Raw genomic sequence first — 21,747 nt, 5'->3', positions numbered from 1 at the left:
CCTCAAGTTTTCCACCGATATATCGGTAGCGGGGTGGTTTACAGGGGCGCCGCCCGGAACTGTTGGACCGACTTCGACTGAGAGGTGTGTGTGTGAAAAGGCTGAGAAACCAGGTACTGCCCGCCGTGCACCAAGAACGTTTCGGTGGGCTGCGCCTCTCCGGTGTGGTGCGTTGCAGTAGCTCTGCGCCAACATGTGGACAGCGTCTAGGCAGCAGATGAATCTACAGACGGCTATGTCCGTGATGATGCGATGGAGGCCGGCACAGTACTTTGTTCAACTCACACAGCGATGAGAATATGCAACTAGCACACCGCACAACCCTCCCTCTCCGTGCGCACCTATGGTAGAGGCAACATACGCTGCCGGTCTAATACCTAGGACGGCGAGGAAATTCCACAAGAGCTGGCAAACCGTCTCAATTTGCGAACCAAGCCAAAAAGCTGATTGTTCATTGTTAAGCAGTTCTGCTTCGAGCTGGACACGGTGCCGCTCCCTGGAATTGAGGGGCTTCAGGCACGAGGGCTTATAGCGGCTACTGTATTCTCGATTTCCGCCTGAGGCTTGGCGGTCGAACTTTGGATCGATTAACAACAACTGTCCCTTCATCGCCCGCGGGTGGTGTTTTGCGTGGCATATGATATCCCTGTCAAGCACCGCGGCTGTCTCTGAGGCTTGGTCGAGTACGCAGCGAGAGTATGGACTCGACTGTGGTTGCAGTTGGAAGGCACTAGTGTGTGTAAGCTGGCCAGAGAACTGGGCCGTCCACTTGTGAAGACCAATATGGGGGCGTAGGGCTGAGAAGGCATCTCCACAGACAGACGCTGCAGATAGGCAGAGGCAGCTGACCAAAGAGGAGACGATGTCTGGATCTCGCGCGATGCAGTCAGCTGGACTTGGCCGTGTTCCTGCACGTTTGAGTCAGATGACGGGTTAGCCGTGTGGGGAGTAGTTCGGCGGAACCCAAACGTAAGGAAAGATGACAGAAAGATATATATACCGCGGCAGCTACTACCTAGTATAGCGCCTTTAGTGCTGATGAGCGCGGGGTGGTGGGCTGGTCTGACTATTGACATCTACGTTTCATTGCACAGGTATTCGTTGGGTGTAGCGCTGAGTAATAGCGGTCGTCCCGGCGGCGGATGGATGGCATCATGGTTCCACAAAGTTGGGACGATATTCAGTTTCATGCTGAGCCTTTGAACTTGTCAAGGACAGTGCTTCGTGCCGGCGTGACACGTGGTAGTGCAATGGTGCTGCTGTACCTACACAGCGATGGGTACAGGTATATACACACCACCTACTATGTATGGCCTATCCGAAACGTGGACTGGCGAGTGAAGTAGGTAGCGCCGTACCAAATCATTTCAAAGCACAGAGGTTGGTCCTCTCTACGGAATACCTAGGTACTGAACTTGGGTTCAGGTGCCGTTTCGTGTTCCGGGCAGCGTTGCCAAGGCGCTTGTCAGGGGTGAGGCATTGAAAGAGATTGATACTGCGCCGCAGGACCGAATTTTCCTGGGGGGGGGGGGGGGGGGGGGGGTTTCCCCTCCTCTTTAAAAAAGGATCGCTGGAGAACTCACAGACGGAGAAGGCAGCCATTTTCTTTAATGCCTGAGGCATTAGAAATTTAGCGGGTCGTAGACCCGCTTGGCACCTTTTGGGCTTAGACCAGGGGTCCTAAGGGACCTGTCTAGGTAAAGGTAAAGCAGGTACGGATAGACAGGTTCCTACCTAGACAGGTTCCTACTTGGAATGAAATGAGCAGGTGGATAAAGTGTAAGCTGCACGAGGGGAAAGAGGGAGGCAGCGCTAGAATGCCGGGGGAGAGAAAGAGGGAAAGAAGCCAGCACGGTACCTACCCTGCCGACCTCAATGAAAGGGTCGTCGAGGTACGAGAAGGCAAGGACAGAGATGCTTGCTTACCTAGGAAGGTACGGATGGATAGGAAGATGGGTAGATACTCGGATAGGTGCTTGCTTGTTTGACCTACCTGGGTAGGTGCCTGATTGACCATGCGCATTCATTCCACCATTGCGCCCCCCTTTCATGCTGCTTTTCGCCTTCAAAACCGTCCACTTTCTTATTGACTAAATCGCAGACCGCAAAGTTGTCGTCATTCTTCGTCTCATGTCAAATTGAGTCGACTCGATTCGGTAACAGTGTTTGTCGAAACAAAGGCGGGCGCAGCGTATTCGTCTTCTTGAACTCGCAATTCCAAACACAAACTGCGCCGCATCGTGTTATCGCTCTTCCATCCCTGCCTCCTGTTCAGATACATTACATACGTACGGATACCTTGGCCGAGACGCCTACCTACATATCCGTATCCGTACAGTAGGCTCCTTCTCCATTCACCCGCTCCAAGGGAGGGGAGGGGCGGCCCCTCCGAATTACCTACCCTCGTCCTTGTCCATCCACTTCATGCCACCCGTCCTCTTCCTCGCATCTCCAACCTACCTACCCTTTACCTTTTCCTTGGAGCAACTGTTGTCACTTTCGGGGCTTAGCGCCCGTCTGTCAAATCCCAAACACTCCCATAGTCGCCAATCCCAAACAACTCTCGACTTATCCTTCTGCCGTCTTGCTCCCGTTTGACCTTTTATCTCCCCGTCAATCCAGTCACTTCCTATACTATATTTCGTGTCACCCGTATCTCCCCACCCTTTTCTCGACCCTTCGCGGCGCGTTCCATTGTTGGACGTCGTTGCCCCCGACCTGTGTCTCTCCGGGTAGCTCCCGAACTTTGTCGCAAGCTACGCAAGTTCGTGACACGAGCTCGCCCGACCTCACACAACGGCTCACTTCTCTTCCATAGTCGCAATATTAACCGACAGAACCGCCGCTTCCTACGAACCTCGATCGGCCCCCGCTACACTTTCAGAAACCCCCAACAACCCCCCTCCCCAGGGCATGCCGACCTCGTCCTTGTCGCCCTCATGATCTCCCTCGCCGTCCGCTCCATTCGTGGAGCCGTCGCCCGTCTCTCCCCAACCTCATACCATTACTCCTCGCTGTCCGATTCAAACGCTCGTTCAGAGCCCGCCTCGCCTGGCGGATCCAGTCCCGTCCCGGGGTCAAAGCCCTTCCTCGCAAGATTGACGGCTATCCTCTTCTTCCTGCTGCCATCCTTCGTCCAGCGCTGCCTTCGACCCCACGACTTTAAGCACCGCCGTCTGTACCCAACATCCTGGCTGGACGGCCTGCGCGGTATCGCCTCTTTCATTGTTTTCTTCTGTCACTTTACAGAAGGACATTTTGGCTGGTATACCGCAAGGTCATATGGCGACCCCGATGAAAACGACCACGTCGCTTCCTCACCTCTGCAACTCCCTTTCCTACGCGTCATCTACAGCGGCCGCCCCATGGTGCATATCTTCTTCGTCATCTCGGGCTTCGTTCTTTCTCTGAAGTCCTTGAAGCTGGCAAGGAAGCATGACTACGATGGACTGCATCGTACCCTCTCGAGCAGTGTCTTCCGCCGTGGCTTTCGCTTGTTCCTGCCTACTACTGCTTCGACTTTTATGGTCTTGGTCACGATCCGCCTGGGATGGGTCGGAGAGGCACTGCCGACATTGTGGGACCAGCTGGTGGACTGGAAGAACGCTGTGTGGAGGATTACCTTCAGTTGGCAGTGGGATATAACCCAGTTTCTCCCCTATGACACCCATCTCTGGACTATCCCTATCGAGTTCTCTCACTCGCTGCTGCTCTTTATTGTACTGACTGGTGTAAGCCGCATGAAGACGTACTTGCGCCTTGCGTCTGTTTTCGCCATCATGATTTACTGCCTCAAGTGTGGTCACTGGGCTGGTTTTGAGTTCTTGAGTGGCATGGGTCTCGCGGAAATTGGCCTTATCCAAGAAGCTCGCCGCGAACGAGCCACGGCTGCTGCTAGTTACGACAAGGAGGCATCTGACATGGAGGCCTCTGTCGCGTCGGACCCGCCATCAAGCTCTATGGCGACGCGCTTGTTCAAGACATTCCTCATCGGCAACCTCATCTTTGCCCTCTTCGTCGCTGGATGGCCAAACCAAAAGGCTGATACCACCCCGGGATTAGCACCTCTTTGGCGCAACACGATGGAACCCTTCTTCACCATGGGCGGTGACCTCGTCTCATTCCCCTGGTACGCCCTTGGCGCTGTGCAAGTTGTCGCCACGCTGCAGCAGATCAAGACGTTACAGGACATCTTTGTGACGCCACTTGCGCAGTACCTCGCTGATATTAGCTACGCTCTCTATCTTGTACACGGCCCCATGTTGAACCTCTTGTCAAATCGTTGGATGCCGATTGTGTGGGCTTTCGTCGGCGGCAGAGACGAGGCCGGCATGCTGGGACGATTGATAGCCTGGATCATCGGAGCCTTATCGATGACGGTTCCAGTCGTTTGGGGCAGCGACGTATTCTGGCGGACGGTTGATGTCAAGAGCGTGGAGCTGGCGCGATGGATTGAGGATCGTTGCACCCGAGACGAGTAGGCGATCATGGCATGATGGGTGATTTTATATGTGGCGCACACGCTGCGGACTGGCGTTTGGGTCATTGGATAGCGGAATAGATAGGCATTGTCTCAATCGATTGGCCCAAGTGTAGAGCCGTTATTGGCATCTATCTCTACAAGGTGATGCAATTCGCGTCACCTCGATGCGCTCCGTCATGGTAAAATTTGTTTCGCAACTAAGGGAATGTGCGCAAAGGCTGAGGTCAAGTCTCGTCTGATGCGGCGTATCCGGAAGGCAGGTTGTACAGGCTCAGCGCCATCACGAGTGGGGGCGAAACGCTAAAAGGACGCGGCGGCGGGCCGGGCATAAGCCGACCTCCGGGTTGTTGGTTTGATGACGGGACATGCTTGATGGACGGGAAGCCGATGAAGGACGGACACTCATGCCGGGTTGATGTGAGAGACAGAGAGAGGGAAGACGATGCTGCTGTGTCACGCCCGTCATCGTCATCACTCTACCAGCTAGCAACGAAAACTCAAGAGTGCGGGAACTACGGATACCTTGGCCGGGAATGCCAATTAACGGGAGCCAGAGCCTTGACGTTCGGGGTCTGTTGGTCTGTTGGTCCCGGAGTGTGGTGGGGACGGCCAGGCAATCCATCGCATCCCGTCGAGGCATCACGGCAGCTGCACCGAAAGCGCCTAGCAGGCATCGCTGGTTTGGAAAGCAGGTCCTGGAAGTCAAACTGTATCCCATGGCGTTGATCTGCAGCCTCCAAGAAGAGCGGTAAGATATCACGCCGCAACTCTCCCGGATTTCGAGAGCTTGCTATCTTGGGCACGCGCTTGATGGTCTCAGCGCTAGTTATAAATCACCCCCTCGCATGTCCGAAAGCTCGGCCGGATGGTATCAGCGATGAATTACTTTGCAAGACAACAAACCAATCATTTGGTCCAGGCTCGATCCCGATACATGAAGACGTGGCCTAACACCGAGGGAAGTTCTCGCCTGCGAACATAGGTGGGGGGGATGTTCACAGAATCGACGTCCTGGTGAACAACGCCGGAATCATGGCGACGCCATGGGGGAGGACGGAGGATGGGTTCGAGACGCAATTCGGGACAAACCACCTAGGCCGGTTCTTGTTCACTAACACTATTATCGGCAAGGTCATGGCTGCGGAGGCGCCAAGGATCGTCACAGTCAGTAGTGATGGGCATCGGCTGACATTCGGTGGACGGGTTACAACTTCAATGTGGGTCCTTGCGGTTCTTTCTTTGCGCTACCTCCCGACTGACATATCCGGGATGATGTTCAGGATGGGAAGCACTACAATGAGTGACACGCATACGGACAGTCGAAGGCGGCCAATTTTTCAATGACTGCCGTGTTGCAGACCAGAGCAACGAGGAAATTTACCCCTGGGCAAACAACAGCATTGACGCCGAACGACTGTGAAAGCTGAGTGAGAAGCTTGCTGGTCAGGATTTCAGCTATTAACAGGGCCTTTTTACCCAATGGTTCGTTTCACAATAGCCCGGTAAGACTATGGCCATGTTTAGTCGCTTTGCATGAGGTCCGAGGTCATCCGACCTGCTGATCCTCCCTAGCATCATATTTCATTGTATTATACCTCAGAAACAGCTTCATATAGAATCCAACTCACTCATAACATTCTTAAGGTATCTGTGGAATGACATCCCCAGGTCCTGGAGGAGCGGTGTAGTCGGCTGGGAGGCCATCAACTGGAGGCGCCTGAGAGAAACGTGTTAGCACAGCCCTCCTTTGACACAAGAGATATCGAGTACACATCCTTACCTGAATCTTCTCGGCGAACTTTTGGATTGCCTCGTAGTTCTTGCACATGTGTTTTGTGTTGAAGTCGGGGAAGGGGCTAGGAGGGTCATTGGCCCACACTTGGCCCAGTACACCCGTGTCGACGTTGCAGACCAGGACTTGACGGATCGTATCCAGACAGTGTGCTATTCGACGTCAGCCTCAGAGTGCATCTTTACACTGTAGACGACACTACTTACTGACGTGGAGACGAATGATATATTCTTCGTTTTTGAATGCATGGGTACCCATCTTCTTGTAGTAGTCGTAGTTGTAGTACAGAGATTTTCGCAACAGATTCTGAATACATCAGTCGCAATCCTCTAAAACTCGGGCCAAGACTAACAAGACAGTGTAGGTGGTGCATGCCCTCGACGTTGACAAAGAAGCCCGCCCCGTACTTCTCCGATCTCCTCACAAAGGACATATCGAGGCCGCTCTTCAGGCCGTCTTCGATGGAGATCACACCAGCACGGTCTGCGGCATTATCAGTAAACTGCACACAGCCTCGTCATTTACGCTCGCTCACAATCGACTCCCATCGACTCCCACGCGGCGTCGACCTCGGGGGAGGCTTCTTTGCGGAAGATTTCCTCTTGCATGAAGGAGCCGTTGAAATGCTTCCAGTCATACTTGACGTCTACTTCCCTGAGTACCGGTGACCATTGCGTGGTGTGGGCGGCACAGGCGCTGTCGAGGTTCTCCACGCCAGGAGCAAAGTGAGCGCCGACGCGTGCTGAGACGATGTTGGAGACGATCAACACTGCGGCGGCGGCGGCATATGCCCAAACTCGCCGGCGATGTTTGCTGTGCTCTCTCGCATCAGGAGCCAAGGGGAGCGACTCGAGGTCCTCCTCGGACTCGTCGATTCGCTCGGCCAGTGGTTTCGAGTAGGATTCTTCTTCTTGGGGGTGCATCATGATGTTGAAGGGTGAATGCTGTGTCAGTCAATGAGAACCGGAGAGGGTAATAAACGGGACGTTCAAAGCATCACCAACAGTGACTTGTCTGGGGTGGAAACAACGGCAGGGGGGGCTGGGCAGAACGATCGATGATCGAAGGGAACCTCGGCCGAGGGAGCAACGGGATGGATACCTAACGACTGATGTCTGACCTGAGGAATGCCCACTAGTCAAGCCACCTACAACTTAGGCACGATCAGTACACATAGAACCACGGCGTCCAGAAAGGCGCGCGGTAATATGGCCAGTTCGCCGTCGAGGTTTTCATACGCGGTTCCGCAAGCAACCGGAATGTACGTACGCCTAGTCGCATGCTCACTTTGGCATTCAAGTACGACATTTGCGACAGGAATGCCGCCCATTGATAGATTGTCTGCCTTCTGTCGATCCCGCCGGTGCTTGCGGCTGACTTGCAACGAAACAGAACTTCGGAGTTTTGACGAGAAGGGCTTGATCGTGTGCACCATCCCATATGCCGCCAAGACTGGGAGAAACACTCGATACGACACCCGTCTTCGCCCAAAGAATCCACAAAAGAATAAGGGATCGACGTTGCTAGCGTGGCAGTTTGTCTTTTTCTGTCTAGCCTGCGGATCTGGCGTCTGCGGGCACCAATTGTAAATGTTCCCCAGATTTTCCGCAAACCTAGGAAGGATTGTGATGCGATGCCTGATGGTGGGTGGTAGATGGATAGTCTGGGGCAGCGAGATCTCGTATCTGTAGAACGCTTACAGGTTTCGTTGTCAGCACGCTAACCGGTGTCATTCTTTTGCCTCGTATTGAATAAACTTATGGCGTAGATGGCTGCCGGGCAATGGCACCTCACATCGTGAGTTCGTTTTATCCCTCTATTATGACGCAGATGAAGCTCCAGATCAGTGGCATCCAATCCTAGACTGATCTCAACCCATATTAGAGGATTCACAACGGCAAAGCCTACTCGATTCCACCTTGTCTATGTTCGGTTCCTTTTCACAATCAGCAAACTTCATTGGGCGCGCAAATTGTTCATCCTTCAAGCCACAGCAACAGACTCGGCATGCCCTGAAATGTCCACACAATTCCTGCGTCCCGCCAAGACGTATCATCCAGAAGGACTTCGGCCTTCGTACGCATCGCATGCAGATTCAGTGTTGGTAGCTAATGCGGCCTTGGTTCCTATGGGAGGGAACTGTGGCCCACTAGCCAGGGCATCACCGCCGCCGCCGTGACAATAGTTCAGTTCAGCCGGAAAGCCTTGCAGTCGGGATGAGCGGGAGACTTTGACGCAAGCTATGCTTTCCACTAGCTAGAATCCCGCGTGGAAAGAAAGGCGGGCGATGTAGACTCGTCGATCCGCGTGAGCTGATTGGATGAACGTGAAGAAACCAGATGCACCCGGGCTCTCACCACCCAAGATCCAACATCATCCGCTGGATCAGCAGGCATTCTTGGTACTGATGGTAACACTAGTGCAACTCCCAAGCCCCGCAACCAATTCCGTGCCAGTAGGGCTGACTTCTGTCAACGGCGATTGGCTCGGTGGCATCTCCCGCGAGGGACTTCATATCGAGGCATTTTAAACTTGATCCCATGTTGTTCCGTATTATCAGGCTCCCAGCGAATATTGACACATTCCGAAATCTCCCCATGTCTGACCTTTTTCTCAGACATTACTACCTATGTTCGGTCTCATCCAGCGGCCGAAAGGCTGGGGTCGTGTATCCTACCTTGTACAGCGGGGGGGTCAGTCACTCGCGTCTTGGAGCTCAATCCGGACCGTACTTCCTGGATATGTTCGTAGCACATGGCTTGTCTCTGTGATTTAGTGGCAAGACACTTGTTGCACTTCAAACTTGGAAGAGAAGTCTCTAGTCCGCTTCAAATCCCTCATGCTCAGAGATGGCCGTGGAAGCAATCGATGATAGCGCTCGGGCAAACGACCCTCTGCAACCTTTTGGGCCTCCCTTGCCCACGATGACACCCACATCTCTACCTTATCTACACCATCCAACAAGCATGCAAGAATCCGAAGACGGTGTAACAGCTGGACAGACTGGTCAGTCAAAACCATGTGCGGACTCTTTAGCGTGCCATATATCGTTGCCGAATGACCCCAAGACAGTGTAAAGCCATCCTTCTCATCCTGCGCTCGCCCAAAGACGCATTGGGATAGACTTGTAGATTCTTGCTGTCTCTACGAGAACTCCTCATCCCGTAATCTTGTAAGTCGCCGGTTACGAGGCGACCCCGCTTGCAGAGTTCTCGTTTGTGTCTCAATGGCCCCCTTGCTACCGTTCCACTTTAGATTCAAGAGCTTCCATCGCGGAGGTCAACAGCCATCTCAAAGACCACTAGGCCGTCAGCATGATTCCACATGCGGCATCCAATCCTACCATTCGTCTACAATGGTCTCTGGATGATGAAATGGAACCCTGTTATATCCGAAGACTCGGACATCTCCGTCTCGCCCCTTTCTCTCAACTTTTCCATAAGTAGACCTCGGATCCCCCTGCTTTCCATCTTCCTTATCCCCATCATCCGCATAAGAAACACGCAACGTTAACAATTACATCACACATCTCTTCTTGACAATCCAACTACCCTTCTTACATCCTATCCACACCAATCACAAAAATGAAGGTTTCTGCCATTCTCATCATCACCGCCGCCTCGGCCACTCTCGCTGCCCCCGTCGCCTCGGCCGCCCCCGACGCGGCATACGCCAGCTATGGAGACTACAAAAGCACCAACTACGGAAGCTACGGCACCTACGACGGTGCCAATCCCCCACCTTCGGCCTACGGCTCGTACAGCCCCTACGGCAACTACGGCGCATACAAGCGCGCCGCCGAGTGGTTCAAGAGCTTCTTCCAGTAATCCTCCTCGCCTGAGAGCGAAACAGGAGAACAATGCCAACGAACGCAATCACGAGACTTTTTACGGACCCTGTATACTCTCCTATCATCTTGCCTAGGAGCCTGACTTGGTCAGAACAGATATGATAACGGCTATCATGAGTACAATAATATAATAATCCGATCATGTCTGTACCAGACTTGATCAGATAGTTGCCATTTGCGCACACCTACATGCACTTGCGCACTGCCTTTTGTTCCCGCAGTGATAGTAGTTCCGCTGAATGTGACAATCCGTTTGCGTTTGTGTGCTTTGACAACAACATGTCTGTTTTCCTGTAGTACAACACTTCATAGATGCGGCAAGTGTATCCTTTTGAGGTAAATAAACATAAGTAATACAAGGACCCGTATCAGATCTTCCCTGATATTGAAGCCAAGGAACAAGATCATTAGTTCTTGGGAAGAACACTGAAGATTTGTTGTTGTATTTGATGCCGGACCGTTCCTGTATAGAACAAAGGGCGCTTAGGATAGCTAATTACACAATATCTCAGCCTCTTACACCTTCTGCCGCGAGTAACCATCCGCCAATCGTATCCCGAATTTCAACTAGATTGGTCCATATTGTCAAGACCCGAGGACTTTTCAGCGTACAGGATCCATAAGAAAGAATGTTCAAGAGATGGAAGAAGTGGCATTTGACGCTGAAACTAGCAACTTGTTGTGATCAGACATCACTTATCCCTTGTCCATATCCTCCAAGAGAGAAAATGGAGAGTCGGAATAAGATCAAGGCGTGCATTTCTCGAGAATCGGTATCAATCGCACTAATGTGAAGTAGAAAGAAGCACTGATCATAAAGTGAAAGAGGAAATCATAAGCAATAAACCACTGAATGTTGATACACGTGGCTGGTTTTCAAGGTCCTTTGGTTGCTTGGCTCGGAAATTTGAGTTCTGTCTAAATCGCGATATCAAATGTTAGGAGAAAGAACATTAAACCTGTATGTTGTGGATGATATTCACTTATCGAGTAGGCCGAAGCGAAACCGGTGATCACGATTAGGGTAGGCGCTCGTTAAGTGACGTATTCGATGGTTTGGAATTCGAGAAAGCAGATTCAGCTTCGAACTCGAGAGATATCACGGAAACTTTCAGATTCATTACTTCGATCGAGATCCAAGCATCTGTTATTCAAGCAACCCTCTCAGAGGTGCCTATCTCTCACCAGTCGAGAGTAAAACGGACGTCATTGGTCGTAAGCCATGCAACTAGGATGGGTACTGTACGAGGACTTCGTTTAATACTAACACTATGAGTTGAATATCGGTGTCCTCATCTAATAGTATAAGAAAAATGAAATAGAAAGCTAAAAGAAAACATAATTGGGTGGCACGATGAGAGTAAGAAGAACGTGCCGTAACAAGCCTGAGACATAAGGGTTAAAGCCTAAGAGTGCGCGAGGGAAATGGATCGAATTAATGGATAGAGTAAGAGAGTTTTTTTATACTTTCAGTGAATTCAACCTTGAATTCTATTTAGAGATAAGATGAAAGCACAAGAAGACGAAAGGCAAAGATTAGTTCAGTATCCCATTGAGTGCGAAGTGACCTCACATTACCTAAATATGGGTCTCTGCAAATGATTACCAACAGCTATTGGATAGTTGGCCTGGATTGCTGTAGTCTTATTGGTCTGAGGTTGTGTGAGGTCACTTCGCACTCAATGGGATATATCAATCTTGAATACTGTCATCAGCCCAGAGAGAAATACTTATCTAGCCACCGAGTGTTTGAGCTACCGGGATTCGTCCTCAAGAGCTCGATCCACTTAGTCAAGCATGGCTGCCTCGACCAAGCTTAGTTAGTGCCATGGAAGAGTTGAATCTTAGAAGTTAGTACAGACCTTGTACCTGCTCCCTCTTTCTCTAGTACGAACGATGTGATGGCTAGCTGATCCAGTCGTCTTTCCCGAGCACTGATTCGGGGCCGATCCACGTTTTCTGCTTATTTTTGTTTGGTAAATTCTCCTTGCAAGAATAACCATGATTTAGAGCAAGGCTAAAGTTTTGAGTAGATGAGCGAGTGAAATTCTCAAACATACAATGGTATCAGTCCCGAATCTCACAAGCCACAAGAGATACCGAGCACTGCTGAACAGCCGACATGTTACAAGGTCGCAGATGAGCTATGGTGTCACATATGAGGTATGAGGTGCCTATGGATGAAGTGCATTATGCCCATTGTTTCTCTCGAAAATGCAGAGACGTCGGAGCTAGACGTGGACGTCGAGTCTTGGTACACGCTAGGCATGTGTCCCGCGCCCGGCAAACAGCCGAAGCCACAAACTCGCGAACGGACACAATGACCCGAAGATGGCTAAACAATGTCTTGGTGCTTCCAAAGCTGCCTGTATAGAAAGCCGGCTTGCCGCCATCGGTGAGCCTGTAATGTCATGCAAGGGGGGCAACGGGACGTGCGTGCACCTAGCTCGCCGCACGATAGAACACTATTATTCAGGTCCCACTTTGTCCTATGGTTACATAGGAATGTAAGCGTCTCCCAAGATGTTGGACAAAATAAAGAGGCTGGGGGATCCTCATCACTGATCTGCAGGTTTTTCCCCAGCCTCCTCAATTTTCTTTGACGTGCTGTAGTGCTGATGACCTACCGGCCGAAGTGTTCCGTCTGAAACGCCCCGACGTCCATGCAGCTCGCGAGGTGCCCCGCCTTCTGCCCGGAGAATTTGGCGGGAGGGGTTGTTGGACCGCGGCGGGCAGCGGTGACGACGCAGAGAGAAAGACAAAAGAAAAGAGCAAATACAAAAGAGCAGTCTCAATCGGGTTTGTACGGCTTGACACCAAGCATCGTACTGGTACTTATCTGGCCATGGCAGTGTTTCTACCTAGGCCAGGTACAAAGTCGTGATCTCAGATTGCCGGCGACTGTCATGGTGCCACGAATCTTCCATAAGCCACTGGGTGACATGGCAATGGACGCATGCCGTCCCATGGTACAGGGCAAGGTGTGTTTGCACCACTGATTCTCGTCTGGTGCCTGATCACTCTGGACTAGTAGAAGTTCAAGACGATAACTGCGCCATCCCCAAACGCGACACGCAAGTCTCATGAGCACATGTTGCTTTTGATGATCCGCTTGCCTGTCCTTGCGGATGGTACGTTGACCTGCAGAAGTCGAAACACGTCTTGGAAGACGGTCATAAAAAAGGAAGTATCGACGGGTGATGGGCGGTGTTTATTCGAAGACCAACCTCCTCTTCCCATCGAGGGCCAATGCCTCTAGTTGCACCGCCTGGAACGCAGAGAGGTCAGAGGCTGGACCTGGAACAAGACCATACTACATATTTGCAGATTGGGGAAGCGCTAGAAGGCCTGCCTACTGCAGTTTACCAACAGAAAAGGGGGTTGGTGATTGCGAGTTAGGGTCGAAGACGTGGCGTACCCGAGCATGCCTCCCTATTGTGCATGCATGAACGACATAAGCGAGGAGTATAACCGCCAAAGCATCCACTGGACAATGGGAGGGAGGGTCTTGGTTGGCGGCAGAACCGGTGAATGGGCATGCTCAGCGTGCTGTGGTCTCATGTCGGGCTGACGCTGGTTGATGTTTCGCAATAGAATACCTATGTAGGGTAGTTGTGGGAGCCGGCTGGATCCAAGGTCACCAGCGGGCCTCGCATGCCAGCCACAACGCTGGACAATATGGAAGAGTCAGCAGAGACCGATTCGCCTTGAAGCATTCCGATGGCGGCCGCATATCAGCGTTGACGTGGGCCCAAAGCGGTGGTGCTCTATCGTCATGCATATCACGACCGTGGTAGATGAGTGGCGATGAAGGCCGCGATAAGCGGCCAAGGAAGAAGAGAGTCCCAGGACAAAGCAAAAAAATAGCGCCACATTGGTGATGGTGGTGGTGACGGGGACTGGGTGTTGGAAGAGGTATAATGTACCGGGCAAAGCGAGAGAGGTAACTGAAGGCTGGCGTCACGTCGACGATGCAGGGCCAATGAGCACTGTTGGTACTCAGCGGGTTGAAGTGCATTGGTGAGACACACACCCAAGGTTGTTGTTGTTGTTGTTGCTGTTGGAGCCAGAGGACTGCCGGAGCAGACAACACGGAGGCCCGCAAGAGAAGAGACCCGGGCCGCTTGGGGGAGGGGCGACAGGCCATGGACCATCCGGCCACCCGTGATGTTGATGGGCGATAGTGAGCGACAAGGCGTGCCATTGTCGCGGAAGTGCGGGCAGCAGCCAGCAAGATGGAGAGGACATGGGGCGAAGAGGGTGTAAACCAAGCTGAGTGCCGTGAGGTCACTTCTCAAGAGAAGAGCTGACGGGCAGGGGGCGAGGTTCCAATACGAGCTTTCGTTGGTAGAGATTAGCTTAGGGTTAATAGGTGATAGCCTAGCCACCCCTGCATCGGATGGAGTTGATGGCGGTTAAGCTACGATGGTGGGAGGCAAATTACCTAGATGGAGGACCCAATGGTACTATTACCCATTGGAACGAGAGGAGGAGCGTTGGGTGAGAAGGGTTGCAAGGCGATCTCTCGGAGTACATGGCACCGATGCAGCACGTGTCTAGGTAGGTAGTTAGTTATCAAAGGGAAGCGGCCTGGAAGGTGAACGGACTTTGTTCCTTCTGTCCAGGTTTTTAATTGATGTCGCGCTTCGAGCAAGGAAGGTAGCTTGCTTCCCTTGCCCGAAACGGGAACACGACGTGGCCTGCACGGATCCCAAAAGACCCACATAGATTCGACGCGTCTCATTGGTGGTCTGTATCGCGGTGGAAAGAAGGAAGTTGCAGTGACGTGACACCGCCTTCGCGCCGACAAATCAGGTGCGGCAGGTAGCCCTGCGCATGAATGTGCTGTTCCACTCTTCTCTCTTGCAGTCTGCCAGTCTGCCTCCCCACCACGGATACACTAGGTAATACGGATGGATACTGGCAGGTAGTGTACACTAGAAGAGGGAAGGAACGTTGAAGGTAAGCTGCATCTGGGTGGTGTGGTGTGGCGTGTGTGTCTCTCCCATTTGCATTGGCCAATCTCGTTCTTGACACGGCATGCATCCATCCATCTATTGGCACTGTCACGGAACTGGCGCGTTTGTTTTACCGCGTCGTTCTTTCATGCAGTTGCAGTCACAGTCCTACCACCCGCACCTCCCTCTCCCGCAGCCCCTCGTCCGAAGTCTGTGCGAGTCTTTCCCACTCGACTCGACACTGTCCTTCATCCTTGCGACTGATTGCTTTCAAGGCACACACAGGTAGTGTACGGAGTACGGAGTACCATGATCCAAGTTTAACCTCAGTAGTGTACGTATGCTGCCAGATCAATTCGAACCCCCTGTCATCCCGTCCTGCCTTGCCTGGCATCCCTTCCTACCCCCCTCTCCACCCTTCGCCCTGGCCCTGGCCCCTGGTAGAACATGTCTGTCTGAGTGGTGCATCTCCATACTAAGTATCCGTACATGGTATGACCATCTCCACTCAATGTTCCGTATGGAGTACCCGTTCTCCCTTGGCTGCACTGCCGGCTTTTCGCATTTTGTATCCGTACCTCTCTGCGTCCTACCTACCTAGTGTACCTACTGACCAGGCGCCTTGGAAACACCGACTGCTTGCTTGCTTGCTTGCTTTTGCTTCTCGTCCCAGCCTGTTCCTCCAACTTAGTAGCGACTACTATTTAGGTAGTGTACATAGTACTACCTAATTTTCAATTCCCATCTTTGCTGCAAGGCCCTCGCTCGCGTCAAACGGCTGAGCCAGCATCGCCAGCCCAAACCGAGACCACCACCACTGGCCGCCCAGACCCGGCCCTACATACCTACCTACCTACCTTACAAGTTACCCTACTACTACACGCCCTTCCCACCCCCGTCGCCATCTCGTCCCCTCTCAATCCCCTCCCGGCTCCGTGCACACGCGTGCCCTCTCTTCGATCGCATCTCAGCGTCTCTACTTCGCGGCGCGGCGGCTGATCCCTGCTCCCTACCAATTCCCACCTCTCTCACCCTCTTTTCTTCCTCTATCCCCCCACACGCCAGCTTTCCTCGACTCCGTTTCTGTCACTCTCTTCCTCTTGCAACCATCCCGGCGTCGCTCAATTCCTCTGCCTGGACGAGAATAACAAACAAACAACAATCACGCTCTCTGCTCCAACTTTGTCCGCGTCTGGCTGGTATCCAGTTGCTTTCGCTGCTTGCTGCGTCAGAACGGGACACTGCAACGACTTGAACCCCCAGTCACTAACTTCCGCATTCTCAACGAATCGAGCCCGTCTGTCATTGATCAAAGAGGACCCTGGACTCTGGGCCGTAGTCCCTTCGACTCGCCTTCTCTGCCTGCCTGCACTGCACCTGTTCCCGACAACGCAACGCAACGCACCGTACCGCGCGACGACACTGCGAGATTCCACACCGACACCCACGCCCACTCGGTTCGTCGCTCGCGCTCGCGCGCACAACCGCATCCATCCGCACCATGGCCACCATTTCTCGTCAACCATTTGCGCCTCTCGACGGAGCGAGACTGCTGAATCTGACGAGTATCAAGAATAGACAGAATGGTATGTTTGATCAGCTTACGACCAAGCACGTCCATTCCCTCTACTCTACCCAGACCTCCAACATTTCTCTCGTCGTGCCACCGCAAGTGTTGGTACTGCATGTGGACCTCTCCCCACCATCAGTCGTCCTCTAAATTGAATGCGCCTTAAACTCCAGCCCAAGCATCACCTGCAAACATCGCCCAAAAAACACGGCCATAACCTTGACTGACACCAATAATAGCCGTTTCTCCTGCTTCGGGTGGAAAGCGCAAAGCCACGGACATTGTAGACTCGGACGACTTCGAAAATGTCGACCCTGGCGTCTTCTCCAAGCGATCGAAAGGCTCCGACAGCTCTTACTCCCCTAAAGAGGCTCACAAGCCTTCCTCCTTCGTACTGACCAAGGCTACGCCCCTCGTCGAAAGCCCTGCCTCAACATCAACCCGCCCTGCTCTGCCCCGCCCGCGTAGCTTGCTCCAGCCCAAGTCGCCCGCAGCTAGGATTAACACGGCCGTTGCCAGGTCGTCCCCGCTCTCGGCTCCCGCTGGCCGTTCGCCCACCCGTGGCAAGCGCTCCGGCATTCTCTCAAACCGTCGCCGAACCGCCGGTCCCTACACCCGTATCGACCCACCCATGTTCAACCTGTCATCCACCGCCTCTGCCCCGTTCAGTCTCGATGCGGCCCTCAAGGGCACAATTCCCAGTTATGCTGCCCGCTCGTCTGTCGCCCCGGCCCCGCGGGCCGCTGCCAAGGATTTACTGGAGCCCGACCTGAAGGCATCTTGGTTCTTTGATATACACGAGGACACGCCTGAGCAGGAGATGACCAACATGCTGCAGCATGGCACTTGCGTTCTCGACATCAGTTCTGATGATGAGTGCGAACGCAAAGCCAGCAGGGATCGCGCGGAAGGCCGCGACAAGGAGAATGTGCCACCTGTCGATGATGTTAGCCAGACTTCCGCGCGCCATTCTGTTCGTCGTGCCGACGAGGACGACATGATGTTTGAAAAGGAGAGGACGGCATTGGGTGAAATGGATGCAAGCGCATTTTACGCCATCGGCTGTGACGAGTCGTCGGTCATCATCATCCCCGCCGACGAAGACGAGGACGAGGAGACGCCCGCTCAACCCGCGTTGCCTGTGAACAGCAACGTAGCTTCGGAGATGAAGGCAGGCCCGTCAGTAGTGCCTCTCGAAGAAAAGAACGTTGACGAGCTAATGGGCAAGTCGGCTGACCCTGCACCCAAAGCGGCGCTGCTGGAGCCTATAGAAGGGACAGGTGAAACCTTTGAACTGTGGGAGAGTGGAAGCGCGAAAGACGAAACGGAAGTTATCGTTACGGAGTGCTGATGTAATTTCATGCTTTGCTTGGCCCGCTCAGCTTGAATTCTCTTCTTCGTTTCCAACTATTCACCATCTCTTAATTACGGGCTCATGATTCATGCGGCGTTGGAACTGTTACTCGGATTCTTCGGATGGACGGACAAAGGCGAAGCGATGGGAAACCTTGGGGTCACTTTGGTGTAGGAATAACGGATTACGGGTGTCGCTTTTTGTATAAACCGGGGTTTGGAGTATTGCTGTTGCTGTTTCAATTGTTGATATCCTTATCAATAGAGAGTCATTAGCGTCTCGATCGATTCTGCGGGCTATGCTATGAACTTTGCACTGCTTAAATCTGATATGACGGCGTCTACCGGCATGAGAGGTAGTTGAACACTGGCCAGGCCCCAACCAATATTCAACAGTCCTTATCAACACGTATAGATCTATCACCAGCTAATTTCATGGCGTGGCCGAGAGGTGCAGTATGGCGTTGGTAGCTCAAGCCGGGGTGACTCCCACGTGACTGTCGCCCACACGGTCCTGCCCGAAGGAATTCCGGGCCCCACACGGTCCGCTCATACCACTGACCTTCCTTCCCCTTCACCACTCCAAGACCACTCTACTCGACGACAGGTGCACCTTGCCAGCATCACACTTGCATTCATTCAACTCGTTGGCCGGGCCACAACCCGACGCTGCACGCCCGTTGGAAAGGCATCACCACACCCAACCTCAATGGCATCCATAAACGACCTCGCCACGGCGGCCATAGCAACCTCGGCCACGACTGGCGGTGGACCGGCCGGAGAGGACGGGTCCTCCGCCGTGAAGCCGCCCGCCGGCGTCGTCCGTGGCGCGTTTATCGCGTTCGAGGGTTTGGACCGGAGTGGGAAGACGACACAGGTGAAGCTGCTCGAGCAGCGCTTCGTCGAACTGGGGAAGAAGGTCAAGGTGATGCGTTTTCCTGGTGAGTTTTGTTCGCCATTCTTTGGCTTTTGCCGGGCCTGCCTCCGCGAAGAGGAGGAGGTGAGGTGGTTTGAGCATATGTGTGATTAGGAAAGAGGGCCGTTGGGGCGTAGGAACTACCCATGTGTTCGTCCCACGTGCGAGTCACGGGCATTACATCATGGTCCATTGCATTAGATCCTTCTCAAATACATTCTACTCTTAATCATGGCTAATCACCAAATCAGACAGAACAACACCCATTGGCCAGATGATTGACGCCTATCTCAAGAGCTCGGTCGAGATGGAAGATCACGTCATCCACCTGCTCTTCAGCGCCAATAGATGGGAAGCAGTGTAAGTCCAACCTTTGTCTCACCCACGGCACGCCGCAGCCCGTGTACACGCCCGTCTCACACCCCTACACAGCAAGAATATTCAAACCCTCCTGGCCTCCGGGACGACCGTCATTTGTGACAGGTACTACCACTCGGGTATCGTCTACTCGGCCGCCAAGCAGAACCCGCACCTAACCCTACACTGGGCGCGCCAGCCTGAGCTCGGTCTGCCGCGGCCAGACCTCGTGCTTTTCCTCGATCTCGAGGAGGCTATTGCGAGGGAGCGCGGTGGGTGGGGTGACGAGGTGTATGAGAAGGCCGAGTTCCAGCGCCGTGTGCGCGATTTGTTTTGGGGCCTGAGCCTAGGACGCGTCGGGCCGGACGGCGGGCTCGGCGAGAAGGGGAGGGTCGACCGAGAGTTCCGGCAGGAGGAGGAGGATTTGGTCGTCGTCGATGCGGGTGCAAGCGTAGAGGAGGTTGCGGAGGAAATTTGGAGAAAGGTTGGACCAAGGGTGGAGGGGGTCGAGAAGGGAGAGGTTGGGGATGCCGCCAGGGTTGTGTCGTGATCAGGCGATAAGTCCGATTCTAAAAAGCATCAAGGGCTAGTCGAGTGGTGATGGTTGAGGCTTGGAGCGGCGCGCGGTGGACCCCCGACGATCCCGTGTGTTCTCAAATCCATGAGCTGTTAGGCCACGAGGGAAAAGGCTGGCCTGCTGATGGAGCAGCCGTACAGATACGTTTGGTTCGCAGGTCTACAATTGACGACACAAAAGCATCTCTGAAATTTTCAACCCTATCTTGAGGATATCGTGGCCCTTGTATACTTTGTAGCGGATGCGGCCATCAAGAATAGGAGGAGGTTCTGTGCCTTCATTCTTCTTATACTTATGAAGGCTCCATCTTCTATCAGAAGTTTGATTACTTCAATAGGACATAAGGGCTGATATGATTGAAGATGGATAGGAAACCGGTGATCTAGCTAGGACTACCAATAAACATCATACTCAAGCAGCTGGTTATATAAGAGGCGCAACCCTCTATCAGTAACTCCTCATATGGCTGGTGTTATATCGAGCATACAAACCTTGGTCTGCAGGTCGACAAGACTGCAGCTCTTGGATGCCACAAACAGTAACTGTAATTGGACGGCGGAGAGGTTCTCTGCAGATGTCTTGCACGCCTCACAAAGTAAGGCTGCATGACTGCTTGAGGCACATTCAAATAGGGGCACCGAATTTCCAGCGAATACGCAAAAAAATGAAACCCGAGATAGAGGGTGCGGGAAAGGAGCCGAGTACTCTAAAGCCACGAGACCCGGTCTACACGACATACGGCGACAAGATGCTAGGCAAGATCAACAGGCGACCTTTAGTTGATGGGTCGAAAGGCATGGAAGGGTGACTCCGAACTGCGTACAGCAACGTTGGTCGCATTACTGGCACGGGATCACAGCTTGGAGGGCAGATGAAGGTATGGTAATTGAGATTCATGACAAAAGAAATAATCCGGTGAGGTGACATGTGCAAGTACAACAAAGGAGAGAGGAAAGACGCAGCCCGTCGCTTCCGTTTGCGGCCCATAACCTCGCAGTTCCCACAATCCGCCCTAACGCCCCAGATTCTCAATCCACAAACAAAACTCCGACTAACCTGTCAAACCGGCTCCGGGCTATGAGTGACAATGATCGAAGGCAAAGAAGGTTTCAATGCTGTCTTGCGGGCCTCCGACCTCCCATCAAGGGTACCCGTTCCACACCCTCTCTCTCATTCCGGCTTACGCCAGCGTCTACGGCGAGCTGCTCCCAGTCCTTGGCCCAAGCCGTCCCGGGCGGTGGCGGGCACGGCTTATCCTTGTTCGGCGCTGGCGGCATGTGCTTCCCGTTCCCCGGGCACAGGCAGGCCGGCGCCGTGGCTGGCGTGACCTTGATGGCTGGCATCCGGACCGGCGTCGTCGCGAGTTCCGGCAGCGGCGGCAGCGGCTCGGGGATGGGCAGCATGATACCGAGGCAGTCCGGGTGTGGGTAAGGAATGGCAGGGACGGGCGGGATGTCTTCGCGGCGGCGGGTGTAGCTGGCTTTACGGACAAGTTTGGCACGCGCCGGTGCCGGGATGGTGTGCCTGTGGTTGGCGGGGAAGTAGTAGTAGGCCGGAGGGGTTGCCGGCCGGCTGTTGGGGCGACTTGGGGGCTTGGATTCCTCATCCTTGAGGTCTTTCTCGAAGGCGCTGACAAGGCATGTTATGGTGTTTCGGCGACGGAAGCAGGGTAGCTGAAACGGATGGGATGCGAGCTCCAGAATGAGGATAATTACAAAAGTGGCGGAACTTAGAGGGGTCAGCCCGGGTTGCCGTAGTCTCAATATGGGAGATCAAACTTACATCCCGACGGCAGAGACTGTCAAGTTCAGCTCAGTGACCGGGCTCTGAGTCACGAAGCCAGAATGACGTGCCATTGCTATCGAAGAGAGGATCGAAGCTGGGATCCATA

The 21,747-nt window shown here is 53.4% G+C and overlaps 6 protein-coding genes across 6 annotated transcripts; 4 read left to right on the top strand and 2 right to left on the bottom strand.

Moving 5' to 3' along the window:
- Positions 1-2,939: 2,939 nt before the first annotated feature.
- GLRG_10012 (acyltransferase) lies at positions 2,940-4,481 on the top strand (the record flags this gene model as incomplete). The annotated part of the gene is made up of 1 exon (XM_008100697.1): positions 2,940-4,481. One exon carries the CDS (start codon positions 2,940-2,942, stop codon positions 4,479-4,481), a length of 1,542 nt encoding a protein of 513 aa, XP_008098888.1.
- Positions 4,482-6,122: 1,641 nt separating this feature from the next.
- On the bottom strand, positions 6,123-7,201 carry GLRG_10011 (tat pathway signal sequence; the record flags this gene model as incomplete). The annotated part of the gene is made up of 5 exons (XM_008100696.1): positions 6,123-6,200; positions 6,264-6,427; positions 6,482-6,581; positions 6,628-6,758; positions 6,811-7,201. 5 exons carry the CDS (start codon positions 7,199-7,201, stop codon positions 6,123-6,125), a joined length of 864 nt encoding a protein of 287 aa, XP_008098887.1.
- Positions 7,202-9,859: 2,658 nt separating this feature from the next.
- GLRG_10010 (uncharacterized protein) lies at positions 9,860-10,102 on the top strand (the record flags this gene model as incomplete). Its single annotated transcript, XM_008100695.1, has 1 exon — positions 9,860-10,102. The coding sequence occupies one exon, from the start codon at positions 9,860-9,862 to the stop codon at positions 10,100-10,102; it is 243 nt and encodes an 80-aa protein (XP_008098886.1).
- A 6,482-nt stretch (positions 10,103-16,584) lies between these two features.
- On the top strand, positions 16,585-18,004 carry GLRG_10009 (uncharacterized protein; the record flags this gene model as incomplete). Its single annotated transcript, XM_008100694.1, has 2 exons — positions 16,585-16,669; positions 16,893-18,004. 2 exons carry the CDS (start codon positions 16,585-16,587, stop codon positions 18,002-18,004), a joined length of 1,197 nt encoding a protein of 398 aa, XP_008098885.1.
- A 711-nt stretch (positions 18,005-18,715) lies between these two features.
- Positions 18,716-19,829, top strand: GLRG_10008 (thymidylate kinase; the record flags this gene model as incomplete). Its single annotated transcript, XM_008100693.1, has 3 exons — positions 18,716-18,947; positions 19,174-19,282; positions 19,355-19,829. The coding sequence occupies 3 exons, from the start codon at positions 18,716-18,718 to the stop codon at positions 19,827-19,829; spliced, it is 816 nt and encodes a 271-aa protein (XP_008098884.1).
- A 1,136-nt stretch (positions 19,830-20,965) lies between these two features.
- GLRG_10007 (uncharacterized protein) lies at positions 20,966-21,712 on the bottom strand (the record flags this gene model as incomplete). Its single annotated transcript, XM_008100692.1, has 2 exons — positions 20,966-21,485; positions 21,639-21,712. The coding sequence occupies 2 exons, from the start codon at positions 21,710-21,712 to the stop codon at positions 20,966-20,968; spliced, it is 594 nt and encodes a 197-aa protein (XP_008098883.1).
- Between the last annotated feature and the right edge of the window lie 35 nt (positions 21,713-21,747).

This window comes from Colletotrichum graminicola (assembly GCF_000149035.1).
Source record: "Colletotrichum graminicola M1.001 genomic scaffold supercont1.55, whole genome shotgun sequence".
Lineage (NCBI taxonomy): Eukaryota > Fungi > Ascomycota > Sordariomycetes > Glomerellales > Glomerellaceae > Colletotrichum > Colletotrichum graminicola.
Note: the sequence above shows the minus strand (reverse complement) of the source record. Positions and strands in the feature narration are given on the sequence as shown.